The following is a 22,191-nucleotide window of genomic DNA, read 5'->3' on the forward strand; positions in this document are numbered from 1 at the left end:
AGAAAGAAAGAAAGAAAGAAAGAAAGAAAGAAAGAAAGAAAGAAAGAGAAAGAAAGAGAAGGGAGGAAGGAGGAAGGAAGGAAGGAAGGAAGGAAGGAAGGAAGGAAGGAAGGAAGGAAGGAAGGGAAAGAGGGAGGGAGGGAGGGAGGGAGGAAAGAGAAAACAGGGAAGGAGGGAGGCAAGAAGGAAGAACCATTGACACATTTTTAAAAGCACAGAGGAGAATAGAAAGTTCATAGGAAAACAACAGGATAACTTCAAAATTACCATGATGAATTTTATACAGATTAAAAAAATCAGAACTCCTGCATCAAAAGCTTCAAAGGAAAATACGAGCTGGTTACAGGCCATAGAGGACCTTAAGAAGCAGATAAGAGAAGTGGAGGAAAAATTGGGAAGAGAAATGAGAACGATGCAAAAAAATTACAAAATGAGAGTCAACAGCCTGACTGAGGAAAATCACACCTTAAAAAACAGACTAACTCAAATGGCAAAAGAGGTTCAAAAAGGCAATGAGGAGAAGAATGCCTTAAAAAGCCAAATTTGCCAGATGGAAAAAGGATCTCAAAAGGTCACTGAGGAGAATCATTCCTTCAGAATTAGATTGGAGCAAATGGAAGCTAATGACTTTATGAGAAATCAAGATGCTGTTAAACAGATCCAAACAAGTGAAAGAATAGAAGGCAATATGAAATATCTCACCTGAAAAATAGATCCAAGAGAGATAATTTTAAAATTATTGGACTACATGTAAGCCATGATCAAAAAAAGAAGATAGAAATCATCCTCCAAGAAATTCTCAAGGAAAACTGTCCTGATGTTTTAGAACCAGAGGGCAAAATAGAGGTTGAAAGAATCCACCGATCACCTCCTGAAAAAGAGCCCCAAAAGAAAACTCCTAGGAATATTAATAGCCAGGTTCCCGAATTCTCAGATCAAGGAGAGAATATTACAAGCAGCCAGGAAGAAACAATTTGAATATTGTGGAAACACAATCAGGATAACTCAGGATCTGGCAGCATCTACACTGAGGGATTGAAGGGCTTGGAATATGATATTCCAGAGGTCAAAGGAACTGGGATTAAAACCAAGAATCACCTACCCAGCAAAACTGAGTATCATGTTTCAAGGGAAAATATGGTCATTCAGTGGAATAGAGGACTTTCAAGTATTCTTGATGAGAAAACCAGAGTTGAATAGAAAATTTGACATTCAGATACAAGAAGCAAGAGAAGCATGAGAAGGTAAACAAGGAAAAGAAATCATAAGGAACTTATCAAAGTTGAACTATTAACATTCCTACATGGAAAAATGATAATTGTAACTGATGAAACTTTTCTCAGTATGAAAATAGTTGAAGGGAATATATATATATATATATATATATATATGTCTATATCAGAGGGTATACAGGCGAATGAATACATATGTGAATGTGTGTATATATGCTTACAGGTATACATAGATAGAGGGCACAGGACCAATTTAACAAGAAGGGATGATACTTAAAAGGTGAAATTAAGAGGTGAGAGGAATATAATGAGAGGAGATGGGGAGAGACAGAATGGGATAAACTATCTCATATAGAAGAGGCAAGAGAAAATGGCTACAATGGAGAGGAAGAATAGGAAGGCAAAAGGGAATGGGTCAACCTTATTCTCATTGAATTTGGCTCAGGGAGGGAATGACATACACACTAAATAGGGTATCTCACCCTACAGGAGAGTAGGGGGAAGGGGATGAGAGGCAGGATGATGGAAGGGTGGGCAGGGTGCGGCGGGGAGGGAAGTTGGAAGTACCCAGTTTTGAAAGGGGAAGGGATCAAAGTAGAGAATAGAACAAGTCGGAGGTGGGATAGCAGGGAGTCAGTTTTATATATATATATATATATATAGTCAGTCTTTTATAATATATCTACTATGTTAATGTTTTGCATTAGCTACACGTGTACAATCTATACAGTAAGGGTGGGTGACAAGAGAGGAAGGGAATGAATCTGGAATTCAAAGTTTTAAAATCAAATGTTTGAAATATATATGTATATATATATATATATATACACACTATTGTTAATACTATTTTACATGTAATTGGGAAATAAGACATACATACACTGGGGCATTAGTGATCCTCCATGCCCTACTGGAAAAGTCGAAAGGAGTATGGGAGAAAATATGGGAGAGAGCAGATTGGAGGAGGGGATATCCTATGAGACTGCTATTTTGGGGCGGTGGGTAGGGGAAAAATGGGGAGAAAATTTGTAACTCAAAATCTGGCAGAAATGAATGATGTAAATCAGAAGTTAATAAAGCATTTGGAAAAAAATCAAGCTATACACAAGAGAGATTCATAGTGCTGTAGACTTTTCCTCTTCATTTATAGAAAAATGTGTTTCATTAGTGTTTTTCAAGATCAGAAAAATGAAAAATTAAAATTAAAAGATGGCCCCTCTTAAAATGTGCATGATCCCAGAGAAAGATACCATATCTAGCACTAGCACTTACTAAGTTATTAGCACAGAATAATTTATCTTTGCCTCCTCACACTCCCTCACCCCACATATCTAACCAGTTGCCAAACTTTTGTCATTTTTACTTCTCCAGTACAACCCTTTTTTCCACTCTCAAAGCTACCACCCAGCTTCAGAGCCTCATTACTTCTAGCTTGGATAACTAAAAAAACATACAAATTGTTCTCTATTCCTCAAGCCTCTCAACATTGCATTGAAGCCCATACACGGCTGCCAAAGTAATTTTTCTTGAGAGCAAACCAAGTCACACCCCTACTCCATCAACTCCAGCAGCTTTCTATTGCCTCTAGGATAAAATTGCAACTCCTCTGCTCAACACTTCCACAATCTGGCTTCAATCTATCTGTCTAGCATCACTTGACATTATTTCCTTCTGGGACACTATTCCTGAACTGACCTGATTATCTTGAAAGGGAAAAGAAAAAAAAAAAAAAACAGGGCCTCAGTTTTGTTATTTGCAAAATGAAGGGATAAGATAAAATTGCTTCTAACTTTAAATTTTATTCTCAAGACAAAGGAGCATCAGGAGTTCTAGTTGTTCCTAGATATTTTTCAGAATTTGTGTTCCTCTATATTTCATCTATGTGTTCTTAGGGAAAGTTGACATAAAAATCTGTGTATGCAAAAATATACATTCGCGTGTGGATCTTTAGTGATCTCACTCACAAGGTGCCAATAGTGTTTTAGCTCTAAATTCTTCAACAATTTTTTCAATTCTATATTTTTCTCATGTTTATCTTTCTGTTAGATTTAACCAACTCTGAAAGTAGATTATTAAAGTCTTCTACTATTATTATTTTTTTTTTTGGAGGGCAATTGGGTTTAAGTAACTTGCCCAAGGTCACATGGCTAGGTTTTTTGTTTGTGTGTGTTAAGTGTCTGAGGCCAGATCTGAACTCAAGTCCTCCTGACTCCAGGGCCAGCACTCTACTCACTGTGTCACCAAGCCACCCTGTCTTCTACTATTATTGTGTTGTCATCTATGTCTTTTTGTAGTTTGTTCATTTTTTCTTTATGAATTTAGATGCTATGCTATTCAGAGTATATAATATCAATATTGATATTAGTTTTTGTCTATGGTTGATTATAATGTAATTTCTTAGTATGGTGAATTTTTATTTTTGCTTTGGCTGATAGTATAATTGCAGCTACTGATCTTTTTATTCATTTATTTATTCATTATTTTTATTCATTCATTTTGTTCTAACTTCTCACTTATATTGTGCATGTTTTTGTTGTTTTAGATATGTTTCTTGTAAGCAACAGATTGTGGGGTTTTGTTTTCTCATCCAGTCAGTCACCTTCTATCATCCTTTTGAATCCATTCATGTTTACACCTATTAGATTTAGATTTGTGGGGGTTTTTCTATTTGTGCATTTAATATTTTTTATTGGAGATTTTTTGGTTCCTTTTCCTCTTTTAAGTCAGCAAATTGTCCTTATTATCAGTTTTTTCTCCATCTACTTTGATCAGCCTCATTTTAATAAGCTCTTCTTTTCTCCCTCTAATAGCCCCTCCCATTTTCAACCATTATCTTAGAGTTCCTCTTATTTAACTTGTTTTCTTTTGTTTCTTTTATGCATCTAATTCTTTTTGTTATTTTCCCTTTCTTTTTTCTTTCTCAATTAAGTGATTAATTCAAAATTCCTCATACTTCTGTGGAGACAGTAAAACCAATTAGGAAGCTACTGTAATGGTTGGGGTGAGAGGGGATAAGGACTTGAACTAGGGTAAAGATGGTGTAAAAGGAGAGAATGGGGTAGATGTGAGAGATATTCTGGAAGGAAAATTTGTTGACTTGACAAATGATTGGATATGGGGAAGAAGGAGGACAGAAAAGTTAATGATCACTCAGAAGTTTTGAACCTGGGTGAAGATGGTGGTGCCCTCAACAACTACTGGAAAATTAAGAAGAAGGGCAAATTTGAGGGGAAAGATGATGACATTTGTTTTGGACACATTTATTCTGAGATATCTATGGGATATCTAGAGTGAAAGGTGTAGAAAGCAGCCAGTGATGCAAGATCGGAACTCAGGTAGAAGACTGGAGCTAGACAAATTGAGTCATCTACTTGGGGATGATGAATGAAATCTTGGGAGTGGACTAGATGGTCATAAGATTTAGTAAGGCAGTTAGCATTTATTAAGTGCTTACCTTGTACCAGTTACTGTACTAAACACTGGGGATATAAAGAAATGTTAGACTTGGTATTTGCTTTCTGGGAGTTTACATTATAATGGAGAAGGGTGTAATGGTAATAGAAATTTCAACATCTTCCCTTTACCTTAATATGCTTAAGGGAATTTGAAGACCTTCCTTGTTCTGAAAATAAACTCTGACCCCTAATAGGCTGAATGCAATCATATGGAGCCTGTGGTGGGAGGAGTTTGCTGAAGGGTGGAGCAGAGTCTACAGGAAGCTGGGAGTCAGAGCAAGCTAAATGGTTGGTAGGAGTAGACACTTTCAAGAGAGACAGATAGGCTTGTGAGTAAATATTGGTCTTGTGTTGTTTTGTGGGAAAGCTAAAGGATGGTGTGGCCTTCTGTGCTATTATGGCTTATTAACTTCTTTGCTACCATGATGGAATAGGTTTATTGATTTGGGGATTTGGTTTTATGGTGTCTGAATAAATGTTTTGTTTCTGTCTTATATATGAAGAGTCTGTTATATTGTGTGATTGAGCACCATGCAGGTATATTTACAGTGACTATGGGCACTGTGAATATTGCATTGGTGCTACAAAGGGCAACTGACAGCCACATGCCCCAAGATGTATGCAGTGTGAATGAGAGTGAGAAGTGATCTCTGAGGAAGGCTCTGGTAATGGGAGTAGAGAGGTAGGGGTGGGGAAGCAGGAGGAGGACAAGTTGAAAAGGCCTTTTGCAGAAGATGGCATTTGAGCTGAGTCCTGAAAGACAGAAGGTGGTGGTATGGAGGCAGAGCATTCCAGGCATGAGACAGTGTGTGTGAGGAAAACCAATTAGGCTAGTGTCGCTGCATTGCAGTATACGTGGACAGGAGTGAAATATAAGAAACCTAAGAATGTTGAAAAGGCCTGGGTTGTGAAGGGTTTTTAAAAGCCAAACAGCATTTACATTGGGATGCTGGAAGTAACAGGGAACCACTGGGCTTCTTGGAATAGGTGGGTGATATGGTCAGACTTGCATTTTAAGAAGATGGTTTTGACAGTGGAGGGGAAGATGAACTAGATTGGGGAGAGAGTGGAGGCAAGGAGACCCATCAGAAAGCTATTGCAGTAGTCTAGGCTTGAGGTGATGAGGGCGTGCACCAAGATGGCGGTGATATGAGTGGAGAGAGGAAAATATATACAAGAAATGTTGTGAGGGTAGAATTTGGGGAATGAGAGTGAAGCATCAAGACTGACACAAACTATAGGCCTGGGTGACTGATGGGATGGTGGTGGCCTCAATAAAAATAAGGAAACTGGGAGAAGATAGAGAAAGAGAAGAGGACAAGAAAAGGAAGGAAGAAGAAGGAAGAGCTCATGATGGAGCTTGGGGATACAGGAGGAAAAAACATGGATGATAATTTAGCAAAGGAGACTGAGAGAAAGTGGTCAAATAATCAGTGATAATGAAGCTGTTCACATAAATACCTGTTGTTGTTTCTTTAGGGGAGTGAGGAGGGTCTCGAGCTATCATTTTATCTGCATAGTGATCTCCCAGTAAGGAGAAACCTCTACCCATTCAATTTGTAGCCATAGAGAATTTCCTCAGTCGTTGTGAGGTTTAGTGTCTTTGGCCAGGGTTGCAAATCCAGTATGTGTCATGGGATTTGAACCCAGGTCTTTCTGACTCTAAGGACAATGCCCTAAAGACAATCCTTCTTTTTCTGCAAATAGTTTTAATTACAGACATTTAATACATTCAAACCAACTATTTCTGTGGTCACCTGCTGGGGAAGGAGAAAAGACTGGGACAGAAGGAGAAATTGTTTTGATGCCCTCACTGCATACTTACATATTTACTGATAGTCAGGACATGTCCTCCCTCCCCAATACAATCCAGGCTACCTATCCCACTTCAGGCTCTGGTACATTATCACTAAATAAACATTTCACTCAACTTTTCCACAAATTGGATTGATTTTTTTATTGCTAGCCTTTCATTATGTTACAGTTTTCATTGCAGTAATAAAAACTATGCAGGTGTGCAGGAAATAAAGTTAGCAAGCTAGACTTCCTTTCTTTCTCTAGGCACTTTCCGGTGCAACGTCTGCTCCTTCCAAAGCAGAGGCAACTTTATTTTGTGGTGTGCATTTGGGTGACAGTAAAACTGCTTTCCATTTGACCCTGTGGTTCATTTAGCTATTTCCAAGTTGTCATACATCTTAGAAATGAATGAATGAATGAATGAATGAATGAATGAATGAATGAAAAAGTAGTTGTTAAGAGCTTTCTGTGTTGGGCATTGGAGGAAGGAGCTTTTGGTCTGAGAAGTCACTGGATTGGTGAATATAGTCACAAGGCAATCAACTGTCATACTCTTCCCAGTGAATTATACTGGAAAAAAAAACTATTTAAATTTTCCATTCTCCTTTCCTAACTGCCTCCCCTCCAAAGACATTATGAAATAAAGAATTTCAAGAAATACACAACTCTGAGATGAAAAGCTAAGAGAGAAGACATTACCACTAGGGAAAATGAAAGACTTTGAAATATTTCTTTCAGGAAATCCAGACAACAAAAAAGTAGAAACTCTACAGAAGATTCTTCTTTGTTAAGTGCTGTCAAAATAGTTATAGGTCTACTTGATCACACTCTGAGTGAGAGGGAAATGCTCAGTGAATAGTGTTACAATTAATGTATAGTAATTTGGGTTTCAGTTAGCAACTATATCATTTTGCTCTTGATGTCAGAAACTGAAGGGCTTTATAACCAAATTCAGAGAAGATGGCTTTGTATTTGTATCTATGAGCTCCACAAAGTTCAACTTCCCATTTCACATTTTTAAGATGAATGATGCCAGCCCTCTCAATAGCCAAAAGATATCAAGATGGCAGCAAATGTGAAAATCATAGAATCACTTCCTCAGAATGATCTCTTGGGTAAGGGTTTCCCCACCGTGAGTATCAAAAGCAAATTCCTCCTTCCCTGAGGTGATATATTGGTCCCTGTATGGGCCATTCTACCCCTTTACTTCCTCTCCCATATTAGCTTAACGCCTGAGTGAAATTCCTAACTACTTTTGTTTTTCAGTGTACACATATATGCCATATACAATAACACTATTATATATAACATTTGTGTATATATACTGTACCAGCAAGCAAAGAAGTACTTAGTGCTTTGTTTCAGCTATTTAATTATTTAGCACCTTGTTTCAGTTCAAGTTTCTTTTGAGCCTTGCCCATGATTATATCAAGTCTTTGTTAAGAAACAGAACTTGTGAAACCCACAGTGGGAGGGACTTGCCAAAGACAGGAACAGGAAGGACATAAGAGGTGGGTGGGACAGGGAGGAGCTAATGACCATTTAAAAAGCTGAGCACAAGCTGGGAGAGAGCAGAACTAAGAAGGGAACACTTGTGGTGGCAGAGTTAAGAAGGAGAAAACTTGTGGTATCCCAGCACTATTTTTGTCTGCTCTGTCTGTGTTGCTTTGTGTTTGTAATACTTTGTACAGAAGCCCTGGGACCTTACTGGAAGTCCTGAAAGAGGATTTTCTTGTCTGTTTACAGAAATCCTGGAGAAGGGTTTCAGAGGTCCTGGAACTTTACTGATGATTTCTGTTGACCTGTTGTACATTGTTTGTGTGTCTGTGTTGATTTCTATGCTGATGATTTGTGTGGAGTCCTTGGACCTTGTTTGTGGGTCTATGTTGATTTTGTAGGCAGAAAGTGAATTGATGATGGTGCCAGCAATATGTATGAATGATGTTTTGGCTCTGTTAAGCTTTGTCTTTCTAGAAACAGAAACTGTGAAAGACTTGAGGTGGACTGGACACTGTGAGCTTCACTATGGAACAGGAACTGGAGGAGGAACTGGACAATGAGCTGGATGAGGAGCTGAGAGCTGCCTACCTTTGAATCCAGGTGACAGTTGGGTAAATTCAGGTAAAAGATAGGACCATGGAAGAGTAACCATGGAATTTGGGAGCCAGCCTTGTGTCAAGATGAAAAGACCTCTCCTTGGGTACTTAGTGATGCCTGAGAAGATCTTGATTTACTGTGGCCTAGGAGTGGGAGAACTTTGTACTCTGTACCTTGTACCTCTTAAGGAGATTGAGTTAAGGATGATTGGAAACTAATTTCCAGGGAGCGGAGCCAAGATGGCAAAGGAAAAGCAATAACTTGTCTGAGTTTCTACTCCAACCACCTCCAATACCTGTAAAATATGACTCTAAACAAAGTTTAGAGCTACAGAACTCACAGAGTGACAGAGAGAAACAAATATCCTATTGAAGGCAGCCTGGCAGGCCAACAGGAAGGGTCTATTGCACCAAGCTGGGAGCCAAGCATAGTCCCACATGAGCTGCACGGTCCCAGACCCCAGGGCACAGACCGGCCAGAGCCAACTTCAGGAGAGTGAATCACTAGTAGCTGTGGCAGTTTCCAGACTTCTCAACCCATAAATGACAGAGAGAAAATTAAAAAAAGGTCAGTGGGGAGCTCTGTTGGAACTGGGTGACAGAGCATGGTCCGGCCACTGCCCCCAGGGCGAGAGGTGGCAGAGGCATGGCAGCTGCTGCTATGTGGTTGCCTCTAGAGCTCCTGGCCTGCAGACCATAGGAAGACCAAGAGACCATTCACAGGGTAATTGCTCTTGCTTTGACTTGCTTGGATCTAGATCATGGTCTTGGGTGGTGGTCCTGGGGTGTGTGGCCAATGTGCCAGAGCTTGGGGTGTCTGTAGAAAAGGTATCCTCCTCATAGCTCTAACAACATTTGCAAAAACCCGAGCAATTTGGGACACAGCTCTCTGTGCTCTGGAAGCAGAGATCTACCACAGCAAAGAGCTCAAAAGTCAAGTAATTAGCTGGCAAGATGAGCAAGTAGAGGAAGTACAATCAGACCACAGACATAGTGGAATTAACACCTTCCATTGACAGAGATGAGGGCTGTCTATGCTTCATTAGTTTTATGAGTTTCTGTGGTCAAAAAATTTTCATGACCTGTTGGCCATTCATGTGGTGATGAGCCTGTTCAGACTTAGCTAGTCTTGTTCTTGGATGGCAGAAATTCAAGCATTCCTGGACTTGGTGACACCTCCCAGAGTTTTTGTTTCAATGACACATCTTTCAAACACCAGGTCACCTCTTGGTATCTATGATGAGGCATTGACAGAGGACACTTACTAAAAACAATGAATAACATAAGGTCTTAGCTATTAAATGGAAAATGAATAGTGCCAGCAATAATGGGTGATAATAATAGTTAAGGTAAGAGAAGATCACTGAAGTCTGAGGAAGTCAGAAAGTTTTCAAGGGCATTCGAGACTTGAGCTGGTCCTTCAGGGGTGGGTAGCATCTAAACAAATGGAAAGGTCAGGGGAGATTATAAGGAGGTATACTTGGGGATTAGGGAGGAAGGAGTAGGAGGGAGTAGAAATAAAAAAGAGACAGGGTCATGGAGGAGGAGTCCTAAAGGATAGAAAGGAAAGAACAGAGATAAAATGGTAGCATGTGTTTAGCTCACCCCCATGATGCTGCCAACTCTATAACCAAATGTGTTATTTTCTTCACCTAACCAGTTCTGTTCTTTGTTCTATGCTCATAAAAAAGAGCTGCACTTACTCCTCTAAGTCCTTGGCCTGAGGTAGCTATTTGACTTACTTTATTAATAGGTTCACACCTTGCTAATAAACTGATAAAATTCAGAATTATGTGCCTCACCTTACTTTTATTAAAGGTACAATTTTGGGGCAACTAGGTGGCATAGTGAATTGAGCACCAGCCCTAGAGTCAGGAAGACCTGAGTTCAAATCCAGCCTACACTTAACATTCACTAGCTGTGTGACCTTGGGCAAGTCACTTAACCCAATTGCCTTGCCTTCCCCCCTCCAAAAAAAAAGCACAATATAACAAAGAGCTCTTTTTGGATAAGTTCTTAGAGAACATGACCCACTATCTAATTCTCTCTCTTTCTCTGGCATAAATATAAATCTGCAACAGAAGCTGCATCAAAGTCATACACTCCCAACCACTCAGTGACTGGTGGGGTGGATGGACCATGTCCTCCAGATTGGAGGAGGTGCTCACCTCCCGTCCTAAGAGTTCCAGCAGCCCTGGCATGAGCAGTACTTACTGGATGTCATGTTGTTCGTGTTGGCGGTTTTCCTTTCTGTGAAGCTGGTGCATCTTGCTGTTAGCTGGTTATGGGGAATGTGATGCTAAACCCAGGGCTGGAGGCCATCAAATGATATAACAGAGGTTATTTAACCCAATCCCTATTCAAATTTTATGTCCCTTCTACAATATGCCCATACTCAAAAAACCCTTACATGATCCGTCTATCCCTGCTAGCTATCGCCTTACATTCTGCCTTTCTTTCATGGCTAAATTCATTGAAAATGCCAGCACTGATTCTGCCACTTCTTGTGTTCTCATTCTCTTCTAAACTCTGTGATCTGGCTTCCAGCCTTATCATTCAACTGAAACTGCTATCTCCAAAGTTAATTGTCAGATCTATAGCCTTCTCTCAGCCCTTATCCTCTGTGATTTCTCTATAGCCTTTGACTCTATTGTCCTCCTTTCCTTGACCCTCTCCGTTCTGTGACTTCTCCTTCTTCATAGTTCCCCTGTGACCCATCTGCTTGCTCTTTCTCTGGTTTCCTTTTCTGGCTCTCCATCTAGGCAGTACCCTCTAACCATGGGTACCCCCCAAGGCTCTGTCTTGGGGCATCTTCTCTTCTTCCACTGTACTATTTCACATGGCGATCTCATCAATTCCCTTCTTATGGATTCACTTACCATCTTTATGCTGATTATTCTCAAATTGATTACTAGACATTTCAAACTGGATATCTCATGGACATCTTAAACTCCACACCATCTCAAATTGAACTTTCTCCCTAAACCCTCACCTCCTCCTCTCTATTACAGTCAAGGATTCTCTTAGTCACTCAGGGTCACCACAAAAGTGTCATCCTCAGTTCCTCACCCTGTCTTGCCCTGACCTCCCAAACCACGCCCCCCCCCAATCCCATTCCAATCTGTTACCACGTGCTTTTAATTCTACCTGTTTGTAGGCAGTAGGGAAGCCACTGACAGAATGAAGATAAGTGAGGGTAAGGATGAGCTATATAGAGGGTCATCTAATAGGGAAGATAGTATGAAATGGAATCACCTATACACACTTAGCTGCTTGTTCACCCTTTGTTTTCCTTTTTTTTTTTTTAAACAATTGAGGTTAAGTAACTTGCTCAAGGTTAAACAGCCAGTTTTTTTGTGTGGGTGTTAAGTATCTGAGGCTGGAACTGATCCCTGGTCTCCCGACTCCAGGGCCAGAGCTCTTACTCACTGCGCCACTTAGCCAACCCTCATCCTTTGTTTTCAAAGAGAATCAATGACATCATGAAGGTGACATCTTGACTTGCTCATGAACTGGATGTGCAAAGTGGTCAGCCTCAAACTCTCCTCCAGAGTCCTCAAAGTCCAGTAGCAAGAGAGCCTGGAGATGGTTCAGGATGCAGGGGGTGACCTTGGCCTCTCTAACTTCAGGTCTCTCGCAGGTCTCAGTTTGTCTGAGGCCATGCTCATTGAGACAACAGGAGAGGATTCTGGGAAGATGGCAGAGCAGGTCAGAAAATTCCAAGCTCTCAAGATTTCCCCCCACAAAAGAGATAAAATAGCACCTTAGGGCAAACAAAGTGTGGGTGGAGATAAATAAGAACAGGGCACAACTGGGGTCTTCCTGGGACAAATTGAGAAGATGGAAAGAAAAATCCCAGGATAAGGTTTGGTCCCCATGAAGAGTAAACTCCTCCAGCCTAGGGTCTGTTTTTAACAACAAACCCTGGGATTGGTTGGTTTGAGAGGCTGCCCCAACCACAGGAACTTTTATCCCCCATAGTAAGAGGAGTTGGGCGATTGAGCCCAGGAAGATCTGGGAACCTCTGCTGACAAAGAACGCCAGACCTAGCTGTGCTGTGGAGAGCAGCACGGGTGATAAAGAACCAGTACACATCTGGTGAGTGCAGAAGCAGCGGGGCCAGAAAGCCCCTGGCTGTGAGCACTTACAAGAGGTTAGAGGTTTGGCTTTCGTTCCAGGCTAGAGGGAAGAACTGAAGATCTGGGGCAAAAGGCACCATTTCCCATACCCCAGGGCTAGAGGTAACTACAATTAACTAAGCTATTACTACAAAAAATGCACAGGCAAAGGAGAAAGAATGCAACCATAGAAACCTGTTATGGGAATAGAGATGACCAGGATTCATCTTCAGAGAAGGATATCGAAGTAAAGAAACCCTCTAGTCAAATGGTTACCTGCCCAAAAAGAATTCATAGAAGATTTTTAAGGCTTTAAAAATCAAATGACAGAGATGGAGGAAAAACTAAAAAAATATGTAAGAATAATCCAAAAGAACAAGAAGGTTATGAAAGGAAAGTCAACCAATTAGAAAAGGAGATCCAGAATCTTAAGGAAGAAAAGATACTTTGAAAATTAGAAGGGGGAGTGCTATCAATTCTACCTCAAAGATTTCTGAATTCCATCTTGTGTCCCTTTTCAATCCTACTGCAGTTTCCCTAGATCACACCTTCCTTATTTCCCAGCTAGACAATTAAGAGTATTTGAGGCTTAAAATTCTCAGCCTTGAACTTCATTACAAAGAGAAAGTAACACAAGTCAGCTTCTCCTTCATGACTTGGTTTTCCCCTTTCAGCAGAACACAGAGGCATTGAATTCTATTACTCAAATACATATAAAGTGACCTTATTTCTTCCCATTCTTAAAACGTGGACAAATCAAATGACCTATGTATTGTGTAACACAGAATCCATCCTATGACTTTAAAACCAGCTGAATACCACTGTTTTCATTACTGTTTTCAGACAGAAACATTTAAAAACATTAAAAAAAATACTCATTTTTTAAAATGTTTCATGGACTAGATAATAAATGCTATGCAAATAATCCATTTAAATACCTATGAACATGCAATCTGTGACCTGCAACTTAAATTCAGAATTTTTTTAGAATTTTTAGAGTTGGAGAGGAACTTCCAAGATCGTTGTACTGATGAGAACATTAAAGCATAGAAGGGTTACCTATATTGACCTTGGTCACACAGGTTAGCAGCATAAACTTGAATCCCCAGACAAGGTCATCTGACTCTAGAACTCATGTTCTTCTCATTACTACATGATCATCATCTTAAGGATTCTTATTCAGCTAAAAGCTCAGTGTAAACACTGTTCACCAAGAGCTTCCCTCCCTGCAGCCCTCAAACACGAGGAGCCTGCAAGTTCAATGCATTACTTTACAATACACTATGGTGCCATGGGACAAAATTTTTCCCACTCCTTCCATGAGAAAAGTACACTGCTCTGGCACACAGTTCTCAAAGGCGGTGGGGGGGGGGGGCAGAAAAATCACTAAACTTCCTTTGGTGGTTTCATTGCTCAGCCCTTTATTGACAGGCTGGGTCCAACTCAAGACTTATGCCAACTTAGAACTCATACCCAGACATGAAATTCAGAGGAAAGACAGTTTTCTTTCCATTTCCCCCAGGAAATATCATTCTCTAGGAAGAAAGGCAGAATGTCAGTTAGACCAGGAAGGGACCTTAAGATATCATTTTGCACAATGCTCCCATTTCAGATAAGGAAACTAAAGTCTGCCTAAAGAGTGTATATGGCTTGTTCCAACTCAGTCACCGAAGGCCAAAGCTGGACTCAGAAATCAGGCCTCCTGACAACCATGGTTCGTTCCTTTAGATGCCATGCTGTTCAGCTGTCCTGTTTCCTAGAGTCATGCCTGGACAATGAATTTAATCTGTATGACCACATAAAGTTTATCTAAGCTTTTATACTGAAAAGGAAAACTCTTTACATATAGCAGGTGCCTAATGGTTGTTGAATTGAAATTTTTTCTTTCTATACTAGAAATATTTCTCTAAGAACTGTTACTTTAAAAGATAGGTAGAGATATAAAAATATAGCTGCTGTATTCACTGTCAGCTGGATACAAAGGAACTTGGGAAATGCAAAATCAGTCTAAAAGGACACATGCCCCAAATGCTAATTCTTTCTGAAACACCAAACTAGCAGTTCTGATGTCTATTTTCTTATTACCACATTGCTCTCTGGAAGCCTAAAGGAACAGTGAGAAGTTAGTGGTTTCACCTGCCTAAACTTGGCTTGGATTTTGGTTTTCTTAGAATTATTCTTCAGACACTTAGCCCCAATTGCCCTCCAAAAGGAAAAAAAAAAAAAAGAATTATTCTTTTTGGGGAAAGGTAGTATTTGCATATTCCACAAAAAAATTATGAGGGAAATGTAGAAAATCAGGTACCGTCCTTTTAAATTAACTCTTAAGTACCACTCATATATCCCCTAAAAGATAGCACAAATTGAAAAGTACACTAATATTTAGCAAATTTGTTGAGAGATCCAAGTTGAACAGCACTTACTAATTTTAGAAATGGATTTTATTTCGTGCAAATCTACAATTGACTATATTTTAACAGTTGATCAAATATACATTCTTCAAAAAAAAATCATTACATCACCAATAATTTAACATAGTACAGGAAAAAAATACTGATTTTATTGTATGTCATAACCAAAAAGAAAGGCTATTATGTAGCAATAAGGCAAAAGATTGCTAGTCTGCTAATAAACAGCACTTTTACAGCCTTTTCTAAATACAAATTAAATATACACTAAAGTTTTACAGCACAGGAACCACACAAATAGTTAAAACTTCCAACCCACAAATTTTCAGACCATATGAAACTAGTAAAATGAAAGGAGTATCAGGTGAGAGAAAGTTTGTCACTGAATTTCATGTAGTAATTAATGGCTGACTGAAGATAACATTGGCGTTGTGCACACAAATGATAGCTAACCTACTGACAAATCACATGCTCAGAAACATCTGTTAATTTACAGATTGGAAGGAATAAACTAATGCTTTACTTGATTTCCATATGACTAAATTAAAAGGAAAAAAGTAACACAAATATGGTTCATTCAAAACATTAGATTCCAATCATATTTTGATAAACCTAAAAAAGGGAATGAAGAAATGGGAGAGTGTTTTAATTTAATACAACTGATAGGCTAGAGGTACAATTAACAATGGCAGAACACTGCTGTAGGGAAGGAGTCAAATGACTTCAAAATTTCATCTGATAGCAACAAAATACTGTTATTTACAAAAATGGAACAGAAATTAAATGCCAGGAATAAGGGCATCAACATGAGAGCACTTTTGTCATTATGTAATTTATAAGTGCAAATCTGACTGCATGAAATTAAAAGGCAACTCTATACATCCCCAACCTTCAAAGAAAACATTTTGCTTTGTACTTTTCAAACCAGAAAAATCCATTATTTCCATACCACTTTTCAATGTGGGCAGAAGAAAATCCATTGTTTTACTGAGAAATAATCACCACAAAAACCTAAAACCTAATATGCTAAATGTCAAAGATATTGGCTAGAGTGTCATACTGATAAAAATAGAACTTTAGGTGGTCATAGTGAGAAGAAAAATACCACAATTAACTTGTGCTGCACTGTAACTTCAAAAAATGCTGTTTTCCATTGCACATCAGTCCTACAAAAGTAAAGCACTTCTACCCACATGCAAAAAATACCATCAAGTTCTACTTTATCAGATCACTGCATAAAAGAGAATTTTCAAGATAAATCTATTAGCTGTTTAACCTAAGAATTTTATTAAAAATAAAATTATTCTTTTAGAGAGAGAAAACATGGCAGAAATCCTTATTTTCCTTTTTATTAATTAACTAGACATGTCCTGAAAATAAAAATCATACTGATAATGAAATTAATAAATTCTCTGGGAACAAAGCATGGAATGAGTTGGGTGAAAATTCAAGCCTCCTCAGCACTAGCTCCCCAGAAGCACTGGAATGATCTCAGGTGCCAACTGCTCAAGGACAGACCAGCACCGGATACTTCTGAAGTCTCAGGACTCACACTGCCCCATCAAGAAAGAACGGAGGAGCCCCCACCCTATCTTTGGTGTATTATGGTCTATGACTTGGCCAGAGATAGTTTCAAGAGAGGCAGAATTACTCTTCATGATGGGGAATAGTGAGGAGGAGAAGCATGACCAGTTGCAGACAGGGAATCTGGACCCTGAAATGTGTTTTCCTAAATCACAGACATTTTTATTTTTGGTAACGAAGTTTCTGATTAAGAAGAGAATATCATTAGAAAGCATTCTTATTACTATCACAAAATTATCATCCAAATTTTACCATTTTCTTTATTTTTAAGCCAAGCACTTTTGTTCAATATAGTTTAACAATCATCTTATAACTTTATGGTAGTAACCTAACGGCCTGAAGAAATCCACACTGAAGTGCTTAAATAACATTCAGTTTAGTCATCTAGCACAATGTCTTCCAAAAGTGTAATATACCACTGCTATTCCAAATAGTGAAGCTGGAAGCCAGAACCCAGTTCCTTCTACAACCTTCAATGTTTATAATTTCTAAAACAATTACTCCTAAAAAGGACAAGGATAGTATAAAGATTTTTAAAAAACATACTGGCAGTACAGTTTTAAAAAGTGATGCTGCAGGGTAATAAGCCTTAGAAAACCAATTACTTAAAATTTGAGGTTAATAAAATACAATCTATTACTATGATTATCATTTAAGTGGGATTTAGGGATTCAAGTTTATGAAGATCTCTTAAATTCTGCTAGGGAGGCTTAAGAACAGTTTTTGCCAATTATTGCTCCTTTAACTACTTTCTGAATCTAAGACATAATCAAATAAAAATAAAAAAACTATTTAAATTGACCAATTTGAATTACAATTAGAGTGGTTTTAAAAAATGTATTTTTTCAATATATTAACTTTTCAAGAACTTCCCATTATGGTGCAATAATGAGGAAAAAAAAAAAATCAAACAATTTTCCCAGCTGTAGTCAATTTAACTAGTATACACGACTCAGATTTTAGTACTGACAATTTGACCAAATATATCAAATTACATATAACCCAAATATTTATTACTATCAGCATTTAGTTCTATGCTCTGTACTTCCTAATTTTCCAAATGAAAATGGAAAACTGTCAAAGGCAACCCTTACCAGGTTTAATTTAGCTATAATCACTGTTGTTTATTAAGTGTCTTTTGGTATAAGAGTAGTCTGAGAAGAGGTATTCATTTAAGTAATGGAATTCCAAGTAATGAGTAGGAAGGACTATGTCTTCACAGAACTGGAAGTAAAGATCTTCTAGTCCTACCATTCTGATTTAAAGATAATGAAATGGAGGATGGGAAAGGGAAGTCAGTAAGCAAGCACTGATTATGACTCCGGTGCCTTGCTCAGTGTAATACAGCTAGTCAGCAGGCAGAACTGGGGCTAGGTCTGGAACCCATGTCTCCCGATTGCCAGCCCAGTGTTCTCTGTGCACACCATGCTGTCCTCTTAGTTTATCTACTATTTTAAGGTTTCACAGTGATGCCCCTTTGACTAAAGATATTACATAGAAAATGCAATAAAGTGGGGGGAAAAAAACCCAAACCCCTCTTTTTCCCCTTTAGCAAAGTGATACACAGTAACTTACATGCTGTTTATGAAAACAACTTAGCACGAGTATTATTATTAGTTTCATATCGTAGTCCACTGGTTGGTTTGGGCCACTGTCATTACTGACTTCATTATGACACATGGGGTATTCCTATGAGTGAGACATGCTTTAAATGTCTGCCCTGCATGTAAAACGCGTAACTATAATAATAATGTTCTGAAGTAGATACCATTGGACCATAAAATCCTTGAGACAGAGTTTAACTTGATTTGAAAATCTTCCAATTACCTAGTACCATGGGTTTTCTCATTTTCTTTCCTCTCTGTCTACACTGTCATGTGAAGTTCATGATAAAACCTGAAAAGAAATACCACTACATTTAAGGGAAAATTTCTAGAGTAAAGCCACATGATAGAAAACATTAGCAATAATAACTAAGTTATTTTCACATAGGCGGGAAAAACCTCCCAACCTATCTACAGGTCTTGCCAGAGAGGTGTGTTAGTTTCCACACAAGAATGAGGAAACATTCTATTTTGTATTTTTTTCCAGCCAATACTTTCAAGTATAACATAAGGATGATGATAAAGGGACAGCTATGGTTCTTTGACTTGAAATATTATAAATGTTATTCTAATACCCTCACATTTTCCTTGTGAGGTAGATAGATAAAAATGTCTTCATTATGTCAATGAAGACCCTGAGGCACTGAGAGGTTCCATCTTGCCCAAGGAGGATACACGGTGGCATGACATTCAGTACCAAAAGTATCATTATATCCTGCTGACCGCTCTGTGACCAACCAACCACATTTTACAAAGGGAAGAATGTAACTCAAAAAAAGTACTCCCTAAAACCTTCAATGTAGTACAGCAAACCTTCCTATTAATATTTAGTTTGAATGTATTCAATTTCATTCTTTTTAGAAACTAAAAATAACTAGATAACAGGGTTAACTGTAATCCTTTGAATACTTGCATTATATGAAATTTATAAAATCACATAATACTAATTTTAAAAAATTAAGCTTTTTTGAAATATGATGACTTGGGTAAAGTCTGCTTTTCTAAAAATATATAACCTACTAAATTGTGTAAGAAGTGGAAATCATTTCAAGGATTTCACTCATTCATATTCACTTTGCAAAATAAAGATACTTAAAAACTAACACAACTTTGGCTTAAACATGAAACCAAAACAAATTACTTTTTAAATGAGCATATTTAGCCAATAAATTATTTACAATCGATTTTGGCTTTGACACATTTCATAAACCACAATGTAAGTACTAATCTACAGCATCTTCTGTATTAGTATTTTGTTTTCTTTGAATGGAAAGAGCATGTGTCTTTTGTAAAAGCTTTACTGGTATATACAGGCACATGTTAAAATCTCAAATCTCATTTTCATGCTCTTTGGATATCAAAAATACCTGCCATTAATGCACATACTTTTTCTTGAACAGAAAGCTCAGGAGTTAAGAATACAAAAAAAGCACTGAGTTGGAAAATTTTAAACTCATCTCCATCAAATTAAAACTATACCCAAAAAATACAAAGATTTTCAGTTACTATCAAAGACTTAAAAAGGAAAGACCACTTGGTTATCACACATGCTAAAAAAAAAATACTAATGCTGGCCAATCGAAACATCTAATTTTACATGCAAAACACATTTATTTCATATAAAGTTAAAGCAGAAAGATTACTCTGTTCTATGAATCATGGATAAGCCTTATTTTTTAAGACGAGTTCTGTGAATATAATCATCACTTGATTTCTCCATTCAATTACATAACCTTGAAAAATGCTTGACAAAATATCTTCTTTTTAAATAACAAAAAATATGCCACAAATGACAAGGGAACTGTAGTGTAATACAGATGTGTTATATTACTTATTATTTGTAAACTAACTTTTGAAAAAAAAATTCCTTTCAATCAACCTGAAACACACAAATGTTTTTGCATGAACTAATTTTTAATATGAATTAAATGGACATTCCCATTACCCACTGAGAGAACACATACAAAGTTGCATCATATGCAATAAATCCTGTGAGAATGTGATACTCTACTCCTTGATGAGAAATAAATTATTATACAAGCTGTAAGTTCTGTACTATTTTTTTAACCCTAACTTGACTTTTCTTCTTCCAGAATAGAAAGCAAGTTCTGAGGGTACATCAATGTTACAAATACTTTACAACATGAAAAACGACTTGGATATGCAGACTTCCAAGAGTTAATTGTCACCTAAATACTTTTAAGCTTTAGACATCATCAAATATTTTGCTTCGAGACATTGACAGATACCTTCCACCAGGTTGATACCTAAAAAAGAACATAAAAGAGTTAATTAAAGGTTTTATGAAGTCAGGTTGGAAAAAAAATAAAGAAATATAAACAGGAAGGAGTGCTATAATTTAACACCCACTATAGAACATTATGCAAATTATTTGCTTCCGGAAATCAGTGACACTGGCCTCATTGTTCTTCACAGATGACAATCCATCTCCAGTGCATTTTCACTGGCTTATCCTTTTTTGGGGGATGCTCTCCTGCCAGATTTCTGCCTCCTCATTCTCTGTCTTCACACAAGTCTCACATCAAGTCTTACTCTGCTAAAAGCCTTTCCAAGTCTTCCTTAATCTTAGTGCCTTCCCTCTGAGGTTAGCCCCCATTTATCCTGTATATAGCTTGTTTGTACAGGGTTGTTTTCTATCAGAAAAAAGTCATCTTCACTGTACCTTCTTTCTGATTTCTCAGCAGCCTATATCCTAAAATTAGTATCTGGTACAACAGACTATCAGCACATATATTTTGTTCAAATAATTTTTCTTCCTTACTCCTGGAGGCCAGTAATAAAATTTAAGAATTTCAGAAAATGACAACTGCTGTTAATGACAACAATTAGAAGCAGGGCTCAGAGTAGTGATGACCCACAAGCCTTAAAGAAGAGATAAAGAGAATATGAATAGACACAGCTCTGCAATCCCCCAGAAGCAAGTGGTCATTACACTGGACCTCTTCTGTACAAAGGCCACTTGTGTATACCTACAATGGGTAGCCGATACCACACTTCACCACAGGCAGAAGTAATGGGAGTGGAGAAAGGTATGGCAGGAGCCTGCAAACACAAGCTGCCCTTAGACCTCTATTTGCTAGTGCCTTAGAAGGCACCAGAGCTCAGTGGTGCTGGCAAATCAGAAGGAAGGTGCAGGGAAGACGACATTTTTCTGAAGGAAAGAAGAATGCTTGGGGAAATGCTGCTTCAGCCTACATTATTTCACCTAAAATTAGCCCTGATAAGGTGCATACAATTTACTTTACCTTTTTGAAAATATCAAATGCAAGTTGACATGAGGGACTTTTTGGGGCAAAAAAAAACCCAACCAAAAACAGTAAGGACCACAGATGTATCTGTCAGTCCCCCCCCCCACCTCAATCTAGAGCATGGAACAATGATAACTCAGGGTTATAGGATTAAGGGTGGGGAACCCTTCTCAGTGAAAAAGGGCTTGATTACACTGTTTCTGATGTTTAACAAGGTAGGCATGTACACAGAAAATTCAAAGCATATCTCTTGAAGGAACAAAAGGTAGAATGAACCCAGATCTTTGCAGTGATTGAGTTAGTGTCTTTTCTACTTTATAGATCATTTGATAAAAAGCAGCTACTAAAATAATAAAAAAAAAAAGAGTTCCCCTTTCCTCCTTTTAACTCTACTTTTTCCCCTTTTAATTCTACTACAAAAACAATCCATTTTAAAAAGGAAACAAAATTTGTCTTTATTCATTTTTTTTAAGCAATTGGGGTTAAGTAACTTGCTCAAGGTTACACGGCCAGTTATTTCTGGGTGTGGTGCTAAGTATCAGAGCCTGGATTTGATCCGAGGTCCTCCCGACTCTGGGGCCAGTCAGTGCTCTTACTCACTGAGCCACCTGGCCGCCCCTAAGCAATC

General features: G+C 38.1%; 1 protein-coding gene across 6 annotated transcripts in view; it reads right to left on the reverse strand.

The window, feature by feature from the left end:
* Positions 1–15,121: 15,121 nt before the first annotated feature.
* Positions 15,122–22,191, reverse strand: part of LMBRD2 (LMBR1 domain containing 2) — a 51,099-nt gene continuing 44,029 nt past the window's right edge. For all 6 annotated transcript variants that reach the window (XM_069096135.1, XM_069096130.1, XM_069096131.1 and 3 more), the window contains one exon: positions 15,122–20,561. In XM_069096135.1, coding sequence (XP_068952236.1) covers positions 20,501–20,561 — 61 coding nt within the window. In that variant the 3' untranslated portion in view covers positions 15,122–20,500. The remainder of the gene's footprint in view (positions 20,562–22,191) is intronic.

The sequence above is a fragment of the Petaurus breviceps genome, unplaced genomic scaffold, assembly GCF_028583685.1.
Source record: "Petaurus breviceps papuanus isolate PSGF00001 unplaced genomic scaffold, PetGlider_PUasm1.0 229, whole genome shotgun sequence".
Classification (NCBI taxonomy): domain Eukaryota; kingdom Metazoa; phylum Chordata; class Mammalia; order Diprotodontia; family Petauridae; genus Petaurus; species Petaurus breviceps.